General features: G+C 44.2%; 1 protein-coding gene across 1 annotated transcript in view; it reads left to right on the top strand.

Annotated features, from left to right (window-relative positions):
• The window catches only part of LOC120025510 (voltage-dependent N-type calcium channel subunit alpha-1B-like), a 207,616-nt gene that overhangs the window by 116,645 nt on the left and 78,069 nt on the right, over positions 1-12,902 (top strand). The window contains exons 7-9 of the mRNA XM_038970078.1: positions 104-207; positions 2,732-2,847; positions 3,935-3,991. Coding sequence (XP_038826006.1) covers positions 104-207; positions 2,732-2,847; positions 3,935-3,991 — 277 coding nt within the window. The remainder of the gene's footprint in view (positions 1-103; positions 208-2,731; positions 2,848-3,934; positions 3,992-12,902) is intronic.

Genomic DNA, 12,902 nt, shown 5'->3' with positions numbered 1-12,902 from the left:
TCTTTGTCTCTCTTTCCCACTCTGTGTGTGTGTGTGTGTGTGTGTGTGTGTGTGTGTGGGTGTGTGTGTGTGTGTGGGTGTGTGTGTGTGCGCCTGTGCGCAGGCTAACGATGCCTCGGGGAACACCTGGAACTGGCTCTACTTCATCCCCCTGATCATCATCGGATCCTTCTTCATGCTCAACTTGGTCCTGGGTGTCTTATCAGGGTAAGTCTGACCCAACACACACACACACACAGACACACAGACACACAGACATAGGGTTTAGGGGATCATGGACCAGACTTTGCATACAAACCACTCATTTTATTAGCTAGGACAGGATGACAACTAGAGCAACAAAAAAAAAAGATCCACGGTACCCTATACTAACCTATTCTATTGACAGGTGATGTAGTAGGAGACGTGTGTGCATGTGTGTGTGTTTACGCACACAAATATGTGTGCACATAAATATGTATGTGTTTGTGCTTGTGCTCATGTATGTACAGAATTTGTTTGCGTGTGTGTGTGTTTGATCCTGTGTCTCCAGTGGAGGGGCTGAGCAGAGCCCATACAGGCTGAAAGCCTAGCTGGCCTGAGGGGGAGAGCTTCCCCATAAAGAAATGTGCATTTACAGGGACAGCATTACCATAATGAAATGAGCCGGTGCCGCTGGAATAGCTGTGTAAATATGGAGAGAGTTGAGGTTCCAGATTTATCATAATGAAAAGCCTATCGGAAGTCACTTTCATACTTACTTAAAACATTCACTCTCTCTTTCCCTCTCACACACTTTATCTTCTTCCCTTTTTCTCTCTTGCCCTCTCTTTTAATATGGGATGCATTATTCACCCACGCACAAACACACAGGCACACACTGTCTCCCATCAGCCCTACGAGGAGACATCCTGTTAAGAGTAACGTAGTATGGCTACATGTTTCTGGTCAGGTGCTATGTTTACGTTTTCTGGGAAGCCTAATCTCCTACTCAGTGATTGGCTAGCTCTCCTCTGTGTGTGTGTGTGTGTGTGTGTGTGTGTGTGTGTGTGTGTGAATTATGTGCGTGTGTCCTCCATCTCTTCTGTCCTTCCTGAACCCAATGACACTCTGCCTTAAGGCATGCTTCCCATCTGAAACAATTTGGAACAGTTTGTGCATATATTATGTCATTTTGTGACGCTTTTGTTCGTTTTGGTCTTCGGGTTTTTTTCCGGCTGTTCGTGCAAATCCCCAAATTCTCGAGGCACGCCGAAATTCAGAGCCAGAATCTACGCCCCTTCGTCGTCATTGGTCAACAGTAGGGATTCTTCAACTAAGTGTTTGTTGTCATTCAGCGACAGTTTGTTGTCATTCTTTTTTCACTTGAGAAATACTGCACCAAACAGCTTAGTTAGATGTAAAATTGTGCAACTAAGATCTCATTTATTGAGTTATCTTACATTAATTCTCAGTATTTTTGGTTACAGCGTCTCAAGATGGACAAACAGTACTATTGCTGCTTTTTCTCGTTTTTCAAGCGAAGGTGTTTTAAGGGAGTATGCGAGCACACTCGTTCGGCTAGGCGCCAGCCGAACCAAAGTATGCGGACGCCTTTAGCTTCAAGATCCATGGCCATCTTGTAGAGCCTCCCTTCTCACATTCCACAGCTTACCACAATAGAATCTCAGCCATCACTCCAGTGGTTGAGCTAACAAAGAGATGGCACTGTGAAGACAGTGTCACTTTTGGGTAACATAAAATCATCATACTGATGATACCGCATTCATTTTGAATTCCTCCAACTGACGGGAAATGCATCTCAACTGAAATGACACTGAAAACAGCTAAAATAGAATTCAGTTGCAAGATTAGTCATCTCCCACTCTCCTTCTCTCCCTCCCTCCTCCTCTCCCTCCCTCCCCCTACTTGCTCTCTTTATCTCCCTCTCTCTCTCTCTTCTCACTCTTTCGCTCTCTCTCCTGTGTTTTAAAATGGCCAGGTCTTTAATCTTAATGGTGTCCCTTGCTCTTCTCTTTGAACTCAGTGGTCTGTCGGTCTCATTGTCTTTGACAGTGAGAAACACTCCTCTACACACACTGGGTCCGTCTCAACAGGGCTCATTCCATATACATTGTCATTAGTCTAGAAATAACTGGGTTCCTATGGGGAAGCAGAACTGGGCCTAAGGAATGGGCCTAAGGAAAGAGTCTGGGCCTAAGGAATGAGTTGGTGTGTGTGCATGTGTGAGTGTGTGCATAGGTGTGTGCGTCTTTGTGTGTGTGTGAGCATATTTTAAAGAATTTTGTAACCCTTATCTGTGAGCTGACCTCATCCACACCACACTTTAACAGTGGGAGACAGGGCTACATCTGTCTGTCTGTCTGTCTGTCTGTCTGCCTGCCTGTCTGCCTGTCTGCCTGCCTGCCTGTCTGCCTGTCTGCCTGTCTGCCTGTCTGCCTGTCTGCCTGTCTGCCTGCCTGTCTGCCTGCCTGTCTGCCTGTCTGCCTGTCTGTCTGTCTGTCTGTCTGTCTGTCTGTCTGTCTCTGTCTGTCTGTCTGTCTGTCCATTCAGAGACTCTGTTTCTCTCTGAGTTTGGCCCTTCAAAGAGCACTTTCATGATCCATTCCTCCCAGAGAGGAGAGGAAGAGTGTAACACACACAGAGGCTGAAATGCCATAGAAATTAACCTGTATATTCCAATAGGAGTTTAAAGTGTGTGGGTCCGTGTGTGTGTGTCCATATGTGTGTGTGTGTGTGTGTGTGTTCACAGGGAGTTTGCCAAAGAAAGAGAGCGTGTGGAGAAGAGGCAGGACTTTCTAAAGCTGCGCAGACAGCAGCAGATAGAGAGAGAGCTGACGGGATACCTGGAGTGGATATGCAAGGCAGGTCAGGCTCACCTTCACTTCTTCTAATCCGTGTGTGTGTTTCCCACATTTTGTTACATTACAGCCTTATTCTAAAATGGATTAAAACATTTCCCTCATCAATCTACATAAAATACCCCATAATGACAAAGCGAAAACAGGGTTTTAGTGTATTTTGAGTGACATTTTAGTCAAGACAGTTTTAGATGATATGTTAAACCAAATTTTACTCCTAAACTAATTTAGTCTTGACTAAACTAAGGGGCTGAATACTTATGCTTCTTTTAGTTACACATTTATTTATGATTATTTAAAAAATAAAATAAAAAAAGCCCCCTTCTTCTCCCCAATTTCGATCTTGTCTCATCGCTGCAACTCCCCAACGGGCTCCGGAGGCGAAGGTCGAGTCATGCGCCAAACCAGCCAAACTTCGCTTTTTAACACCCGCCCGCTTAACCCGGAAACCAGCTGCACCAATGTTTCGGAGGAAACAACATTCAACTGCCGACCGAGGTCAGCCTACAGGCACCCGGCCCGCTACGAGTAGTCGCTAGAAGGCAATGAGCCAAGTAAAGACTCCCCTGGCCAAACTCTCCCCTAACCTGGATGACGCTGGGACAATTGTGCGCCACCCTATGGGACTACCATTTTAATCCCACTTTGTAACACAAAAAATGTGAAGGAATCCAAGGGGTCTGAATACTTTTGCAAGGCATGTGTGTGTTGTTACTTTAAATGATGGTGATGTGTATGCACTGTACATGGGTATGTACAGTCTTAGAAAAAAGGGCGCTACCTAGAACCTAAAAGGCTTATTTGACTGTCGCCATAGTAAAACCCTTTGAAGAACCATTTTTGGTTCCAGGTAAAACCCTGTTGTTCCAGGTAGAACTATTTTTGGTTCCATGTAGAACCTCTTCCAAAGAAAAACCCAGAAGGGTTGTATCTGGAACCAAAAAGGGTTCTCTCATGGGGACAGCAGAAAAACCCTTTTGGAACCCTTTTTTCTAAGAGTGTACAGTTTGTGTGGGTGTGTGTGTGTGTGCATGAGCGTTCGTGAGTATGTGTGCGTGTGTCGTGGTATATAACCCTGTCCTCTCCTGTTCCAGAGGAGGTGCTGCTGGAGGAGGAGGATGAGAATGCGGAGGAGAAGTCCCCTCTGGACGGTGCGTGGTACAAGAGGAAACATAACCTCCCAGGTGAAAAGCGGGCTAGAGGTCCACACTGTGGCCTTTACCATGGTACCCTACTGGACTACCATGGTACCTTATGGTAAAACAGGCACAGTTAGATACTATTCACCATTCTCATGAATTAGCCTCGCCCATTTTCAGATTCAGACTATGTTGCACCATGTCATTCTGTGGTATATAAATCGCTCAATTCGATTCATGCCATATTCAGGGTACCATGAACGTGGTCTGGTTCTCTTTCACCTGGGGTATAGGGATTAATACACTATTACAATGTGATAGAGTATCAGTGAGTGATTACTAAGATCCAGGGAGACTGCTGTAATGAGATGCTTGTCTCATTCTGGTGTCCCTGCACTATATCTTGTTTGTCAGTCTTTTCTCTCTCTCTATTCGGTCTTTCTCTCCCTCTATTTCTGTCCTTTATTTCTTAAACTTTCCATCTATGTATTCCCCTTCACTCCACTCTTCTTGCCCTCTCTTCTTTTTTCCTCTTCTCTGTTGTGGGCGGTTCTCTTCTTGTTCTCTATCACTACCCCCCATCTCTCTCTTCAGCTCTCTCTCTTCTCTCCTTCTTCCCTCTTCTTTCTCCCTCTCCCCTTCTCTCTCACTCCCCCTCCTCTCTCTTCTCTTTCTCTTTCCTCTTCTCTCCGACGTGGACGGTTCTTCCTGCTCCATCTGGAGTGCAGTCATGTCCCAGCTGTTACTCCCCCCAGCCCCCTGCAGCCCCATGTTGTGTTATGTCCATACTCTCAGCCAATTAGGTCTGGTGTGGGAGCCAGGGTTAATTAGGGGATTTAGAGAGATGACTTGATTGGATTAGGGCTGTACGATACATATGCACACACACAAACACACAAGCACGAATCTACACACACACTCAAACACATTTCTCAGGTTAGATGACAGAACTGATGGCTTGTCTACGTCTTTTGTCGACAAATTCCTTTGTTTAATAACTTAATTACATGCAGAATATTATGCCACTGAATAATATTGTTAAAGCTGAAAATGTCGACGTGGCCAAGGGATATTGAATGGCAGGTTCAAGTTCTATTGTCACATGTACAAGTACAGTGAAATGCTCAACTTGCAAGATCTACACAACAGTGCAGTAATCAATGTCAAAATAGTATAATTCATAAAAATAAACATTTATATAATAAAGAAAATATGAGAAATAAGAAACGTTTTAAATGTTTTTACAATGTGCAGGAATACTGGAGTATATGAAGTAGATACAGTGGAGAGAACAAGTATTTGATACACTGCCGATTTTGCAGGTTTTCCTACTTACAAAGCATGTAGAGGTCTGTAATTTTTATCATAGGTACACTTCAACTGTGAGAGACGGAATCTAAAACAAAAATCCAGAAAATCACATTGTAAGATTTTTGTAAGTAATTAATTTGCATTTTATTGCATGACATAAGTATTTGATCACCCACCAACCAGTAAGAATTCCGGCTCTCACAGACCTGTTAGTTTTTCTTTAAGAAGCCCTCCTGTTCTCCACTCATTACCTGTATTAACTGCACCTGTTTGAATTCGTTACCTTTATAAAAGACACCTGTCCACACACTCAATCAAACAGACTTCAACCTCTCCACAATGGCCAAGACCAGAGAGCTGTGTAAGGACATCAGGGATAAAGTTGTAGACCTGCACAAGGCTGGGATGGGCTACAGGACAATAGGCAAGCGGCTTGGTGAGAAGGCAACAACTGTTGGCGCAATTATTAGAAAAAGGAAGAAGTTCAAGATGACGGTCAATCACCCTCGGTCTGGGGCTCCATGCAAGATCTCACCTCGTGGGGCATCAATGATCATGAGGAAGGTGAGGGATCAGCCCAGAACTACACGGCAGGACCTGGTCAATGACCTGAAGAGAGCTGGGACCACAGTCTCAAAGAAAACCATTAGTAACACACTACGCCGTCATGGATTAAAATCCTGCAGCGCACGCAAGGTCCCCCTGCTCAAGCCAGCGCATGTCCAGGCCCGTCTGAAGTTTGCCAATGACCATCTGGATGATCCAGAGGAGGAATGGGAGAAGGTCATGTGGTCTGATGAGACAAAAATAGAGCTTTTTGGTCTAAACTCCACTCGCCGTGTTTGGAGGAAGAAGAAGGATGAGTACAACCCCAAGAACACCATCCCATCCGTGAAGCATGGAGGTGGAAACATCATTCTTTGGGGATGCTTTTCTGCAAAGGGAACAGGACGACTGCACCGTATTGAGGGGAGGATGGATGGGGCCATGTATCGCGAGATCTTGGCCAACAACCTCCTTCCCTCAGTAAGAGCATTGAAGATGGGTTGTGGCTGGGTCTTCCAGCATGACAACGACCCGAAACACACAGCCAGGGCAACTAAGGAGTGGCTCCGTAAGAAGCATCTCAAGGTCCTGGAGTGGCCTAGCCAGTCTCCAGACCTGAACCCAATAGAAAATCTTTGGAGGGAGCTGAAAGTCCATATTGCCCAGCGACAGCCCCGAAACCTGAAGGATCTGGAGAAGGTCTGTATGGAGGAGTGGGCCAAAATCCCTGCTGCAGTGTGTGCAAACCTGGTCAAGAACTACAGGAAACGTATGATCTCTGTAATTGCAAACAAAGGTTTCTGTACCAAATATTAAGTTCTGCTTTTCTGATGTATCAAATATTTATGTCATGCAATAAAATGCAAATTAATTACTTAAAACTCATACAATGTGATTTTCTGGATTTTTGTTTTAGATTCCGTCTCTCACAGTTGAAGTGTACCTCTGATAAAAATTACAGACCTCTACATGCGTTGTAAGTAGGAAAACCTGCAAAATCGGCAGTGTATCCCCACTGTATGTAATATTTCCACCCCGCCCATCTGAGTGCAAGCGAGCTAATACAAGACAGGTAAATTGCCGAACCTGACGTTAGGGCTGGAAAATGCCAGTGTACCAGTTTTTACATGACAAATTTGCAAAATAATGTGCGTTTGACACTAGCACCGCCTTAACGCCAGCCGGAAGGGTTTTTTATACTCAGTGTATAAATACTATAGTCATATACTAGTGGTAATATATACAGTACCAGTCAAGAGTTTGGACACACATACTCATTCAAGGGTTTAAAGACATCAAAACTATGAAATAACAGATATGGAAACATGTAATGTTAAACAAATCAAAAAAGTGTTAAACAAATCAAAATATATATTTATTTGAGGTTCTTCAAAGTAGCCACCCTTTGCCTTTGACAGCTTTGTACACTCTTGGCATTCTCTCAACCAGCTTCGTGTGGAATGCTTTTCCAACAGTCTAGAAGGAGTTCCCACACATGCTGAGCACTTGTTGGCTGCTTTTCCTTAACTCTGCGGTCCAACTCATCCCAAGCCATCTCAATTGGGTTGACGTCAGGTGATTTTGGAGGCCAGGTCATCTGATGCAGCACTCCATTACTCTCCTTCTTGGTCAAATAGCCCTTACACAGCCTGGAGGTGTGTTTAGGGTCATTGTCCTGTTGAAAAACAAATGATAATCCCACTAAGTGCAAACCAGATGGGATGGTGTATCGCTGCAGAATGGTGTGGTAGCCATGCTGTTTAAGTATGCCTTGAATTCTAAATAAATCCCAGAAAGTGTCACCAGCAAAGCACCTTCACACCACCACCTCCATGCTTCATGTGGGAACCACACATGAGGAGATCATCCATTCACCTACTCTGCGTCTCACACAGATTTATTTTAATTTTAAAATTTCACCATTATTTAACCAGGTAGGCCAGTTGAGAACAAGTTCTCATTTACAACTGCGACCTGGCCAAGATAAAGCAAAGCAGTGCGACACAAACAACACAGAGTTAAACATGGAATAAACAAACGTACAGTCAATAACACAATAGAAAAAAAGAAAGTCTATATACAGTGTGTGCAAATGGTGTGAGGAGGTAGGCAATAAATAGGCCATAGTAGCAAAGTAATTACAATTTAGCAGATTAACACTGGAGTGATAAATGAGCAGATGAGGATGTGCAAGTTGAGATACTGGTGTGCAAAAGAGCAGAAAAGTAAATAAAAACAATATGGGGATGAGGTAGATAGATTGGGTGGGCTATTTACAGATGAACTATGTACAGCTGCAGCGATCGGTTAGCTGCTCAGATAGCTGATGTTTAAAGTTAGCGAGGGAAATATAAGTCTCTAGATACGGCGGTTGGAACCAAAAATCTCAAATTTGGACTCATCAGACCAAAGGACAGATTTCCACCTGTCTAATTCATTGCTCGTGTTTCTTGGCCCAAGCAAGTCTCTTCTTCATATTGGTGTCCTTTAGTAGTGGTTTCTTTGCAGCAATTCGACCATGAAGGCCTGATTCACGCAGTCTCCTCTGAACAGTTGATGTTAAGATGTCTGTTACTTGAACTCTGTGACGCATTTATTTGGAAAGCAATTTCTAAGGTGCAGTTAACTCTAATGAACGTATCCTCGGCAGAGGTAACTCTGGGTCTTCCTTAACTGTGCGCTTGATGGTGTTTGCGACTGTTTCATGATTAACGACTCATGATGTAATTCTAGGAACATACGGGAACTCAAATCATTTTGTTCACCCGACCTAGAATAGAGGGTCAATTAAATGCAGACCATATTATCTCACATGAGAATTCTCCTCCGTCATCACCACGGCCGTTTACATCCCACCTCAAGCCGAAACCTCGACGGCCCTCAACCAACTTCACCGGACATTATGCAAACTGGAAACCACATATCCTGAGAAAATAATGCGAAAATAATCTGGACGCATACACGGATACGGTGACTGAGTTCATAAGGAAGTGTATAGGAAATGTAGTACCCACTGTGTCTATTAAAACTTACCCTAACCAGAAACCGTGGATAGATGGTAGCATTCGCGTGAAACTGAAATGAACCATCGCATTTAACAGAATATAAACAGTGTAGTTATTCACTCCGCAAGGCAATCAAACAAGCTAAACGTCAGTATAGCGAGAAAGTGGAGTCTCAATTCAACGGCTCAGACACGAGACATATGTGGAAGGGACTACAGACAATTACAGACTACTACAAAAGGAAAACCAGCCACGTCGCCGAGACCGACGTCTTGCTTCCGGACAGGCTAAACACATTCTTCGCATGCTTTGAGGATAACACAGTCCCACTGACGCGGCCCGCTGCCAAGGACTGTGGGCTCTCCTTCTCCGTGGCCGACGTGAGTAAAACATTTAAACATGTTAACCCTCGCAAGGCTCCCGGCTTTGACTGCATCCCAAGCAGCGTCCTCAGAGCATGCGCAGACCAGCTGGCTGGTGTGTTTACGGGCATATTCAATCTCTCCCTATCCCAGTCTGCTGTCCCTACATGCTTCAAGATGGCCACCATTGTTCCTGTATCCAAGAAGGCAAAGGTAACTGAAGTTAATGACTATCGCCCCGTAGCACTCACCTCTGGTATCATGAAATGCTTTGAGAGATTCATATCAAGGTCACCTCTACCTTACCTACCATCCTAAACCCACTTCAATTTGCTTACCGGCCAATAGATCCACAGACGATGCAATCGCCATCATTCTGCACACTGCCCTCTCCCATCTGGACAAGAGGAATACCTATGTAACAATGCTGTTTATTGACAATATATCAGCATTCAACACCATAGTACCCTCCAAGTTCATCATCAAGCTGGAAGCCCTGGGTCTGAACCCTGCCCTGTGCAACTGGGTCCTGGACTTCCTGACGGGCCGCCCCCAGGTGGTGAAGGTAGGAAACATCACCTCCACTCCCCTGATCCTCAACACTGGGGCCCCACAAGGGTACGTGCTCAGCCCCCTCCTGTACTCCCTGTTCACCCATGACTGCATGGCCATGCACGCCTCTAACTCAATCATTAAGTTTGCAGACGAGACAACAGTAGTAGGCTTGATTACCAAAGATGACGAGACAGCCTTCAGGGAAGAGGTGAGGGCTCTGGGAGTGTGGTGCCTGGAAAACAATCTCACTCAACGTCAACAAAACAAAGGAGATGATCGTGGAGTTCAGGAAACAGCAGAGGGTGCACCCCCCTATCTACATCAATGGGACCGCAGTGAAGAAGGTGGAACGTTTCAAGTTCCTTGGCGTACACATCACTGACAAACTGAAATGGACCTCCCACACAGACAATGTGATGAAGAAGGTGCAACAGAGCCTCTTCAACCTCAGGAGGCTGAAGAAATTTGGCTTGTCACCTAAAACCCTCACAAACTTTTACAGATGCACAATTGAAAGCATCCTTTCGGGCTGTATCACCGCCTGGTACGGTAACTGCACCTCCCGCAACAACAAGGCTCTCCAGAGGGTGGTGCGGTCTGCCCAACGCATTACCGGGGGCAAACTACCCGCCCTCTAGGACACCTACAGCACCCGATGTCACAGGAAGGCCAAAAAGATCATCAAAGACATCAACCTCCCGAGCCACTGCCTGTTCACCCCGCTATCATCCAGAAGGTGAGGTCAGTACAAGTGCATTTAAGCTGGGACCGAGAGACTGAAAAACAGCTTCTATCTCAAGGCCATCAGACTGTTCAACAGCCATCACTAGCACATTAGAGGCTGCTGCCTACAGGCATAGATTAGAAATCACTGGCCACTTTAAGGAATGGAACACTAGTCATTTTAGTAATGTTTACATATCATACATCACTCATCTCATATGTATATACTGTATTTATACTATTCTATGGTATCTTAGTCACTTAATAATGTTTACATATCTGGCATTACTCATCTCATATGTACAGTTGATGTCGGAAGTTTGCATACACCTTAGCCAAATATATTTAAATTCCCTGTCTTAGGTCAGTTAGGATCACCACTTTATTTTAAGAATGTGAAATGTCAGAATAATAGTTGAGATAGTGATTTATTTCAGTTTTTATTTCTTTCATCACATTCCCAGTGGGTCAGAAGTTTACATACACTCAATTAGTATTTGGTAGCATTGTTTATCTTGGGTCAACCATTTTGGGTAGCCTTCCACAAGCTTTCCACATAATGGTGGGTGAATTTTGGCCCATTCCTCCTGACAGAGCTGGTGTAACTGAGTTAGGTTTGTAGGCCTCCTTGCTTGCACACGCTTTTTCAGTTCTGCCCTGCAATAATATCTGCTAATCGCTTGTATGTGACCAATACATTTTGATTTGATTTGAAGAAACTTTAAAAGTTATTTTAATTTTCCGCATAGACTGACCTTCATGTCTTAAAGTAATGATGGACTGTCGTTTCTCTTTGCTTATTTGAGCTGTTCTTGCCATAATATGGACTTGGTCTTTTACTAAATAGGGGTATCTTCTGTATACCACCCCTACCTTGTCACAGCACAACTGATTTGCTGAAACGCATTAAGAAGGAAAGGAATTCCACAAGTTAACTTTTAACTTTGCACACCTGTTAATTGAAATGAGTTCCAGGTGACTACGTCATGAAACTGGTTGAGAGAATGCCAAGAGTGTGCAAAGCTGGCATCAAGGCAAAGGGTGGCGACTTTGAATAATCTCAATATAAACTATATTTTTCGGTTACTACATGATTCCATATGTGTTATTTCATAGTTTTGATGTCTTCACTATTGTTCTACAATGTAGAAAATAGTAAAAATAAAGAAAAACCCTTAAATGAGTAGGCGTGTCCAAACCTTTGACTGGTTCTGTATATCATACAAGGGACAATATTCACAAATTCTACAGCACAATAGCAGAGTCATGTCTCAAGTGTAAAACTAATAATGCCTCAATAAGCCATGCTTTCTGGGAATGCTATATAGTCCAGAAGTTGTGGGCAGACCTAAAAAGTTGGCTGTCAGAATGATTACAATGTAAACTTACATTTAATCCGTCTCTCTGACTATTTCAAGACATGGCATATGTGGCTGTCGTGAGATACTCAATCGCCTGGACAATTCTCTTCTCATCACTCATCTTGAAAAACGTATACTAAATATTTGGAAGTCACTCAATGCGCCATCATTGACACACTTCGGAGGCAATCCAGGACTTTTGATTGGAGAAGCATCCAACCTTCACTGTGGGGCCGATGTTGGCAATGCATTTCATGATGAAGCCGGTGACGAAGGTGGTTAGATCGACGGCGCTATTGGTGGAGTCCCGGAACATGTTCCTGTCAGCGCTAGCAAAGCAGTCCTGTAGCATTGCCATCTATTCGGACAACCATTTTTCAATGGAGCGCGTCCCATTTACCTCCTGTTGTGAGCTTTTGTCTGTAAAGGGGAAGCAGGAGTATAGAGTCGTTATCTGATTTGCCGAAGGGGGACGAGGGAAAGCCTCGTGTGCTTGCTTGTGAGTAAAAGTGGTCCAGGACTTTATTACCCCTAGTGGCAAAGGAGAATTGTTGATAGAAGTTGGGCATCACTTATTTTAGTGATGCCGAATTAAAATGACTTGCAACAAGAAAAGCATGGTTTCCTGCATGTTTATAGCCTCGTACAGTTTGTCAAGTGCCAGCTTTTTGTTGTTTTCCTGAGGTGGAATGTATACAGCAGTTACGATAACAGAGGAAAACTCTCTCGGGAGGTAGAAGGGTTGGCATTTGACCATCAGGTATTCCAAGACGGGTGAACAATAGGTCGAGACTATCGCTAGAGTCAGAACACCAGTTTGATGATGAAGAGACATATCCGTCCCCCTCTGGTTGTCCCTGAATCCGATGTCCTGTCCGTTCGATGAATATCTTGTACAAATGCCATTTTTCAGTAAAACAGGAAATTGAAGTTACGAGCGTCACGTTGATAGCGTTTCCGCAATTGGAGGGCATCCATCTGATCAAGTGACTAAGCATATTGGGGTTATGTGCCTTCCTCAAGGGCACATCGACAGATTCTCCTTGTCAGCTTCGGGAGT

Source organism: Salvelinus namaycush, chromosome 31 (genome assembly GCF_016432855.1).
Source record: "Salvelinus namaycush isolate Seneca chromosome 31, SaNama_1.0, whole genome shotgun sequence".
Classification (NCBI taxonomy): Eukaryota; Metazoa; Chordata; class Actinopteri; order Salmoniformes; family Salmonidae; genus Salvelinus; species Salvelinus namaycush.
The sequence above is the reverse complement of the archived record's forward strand: the minus strand, read 5'-3'. Positions and strand labels throughout refer to the sequence as shown.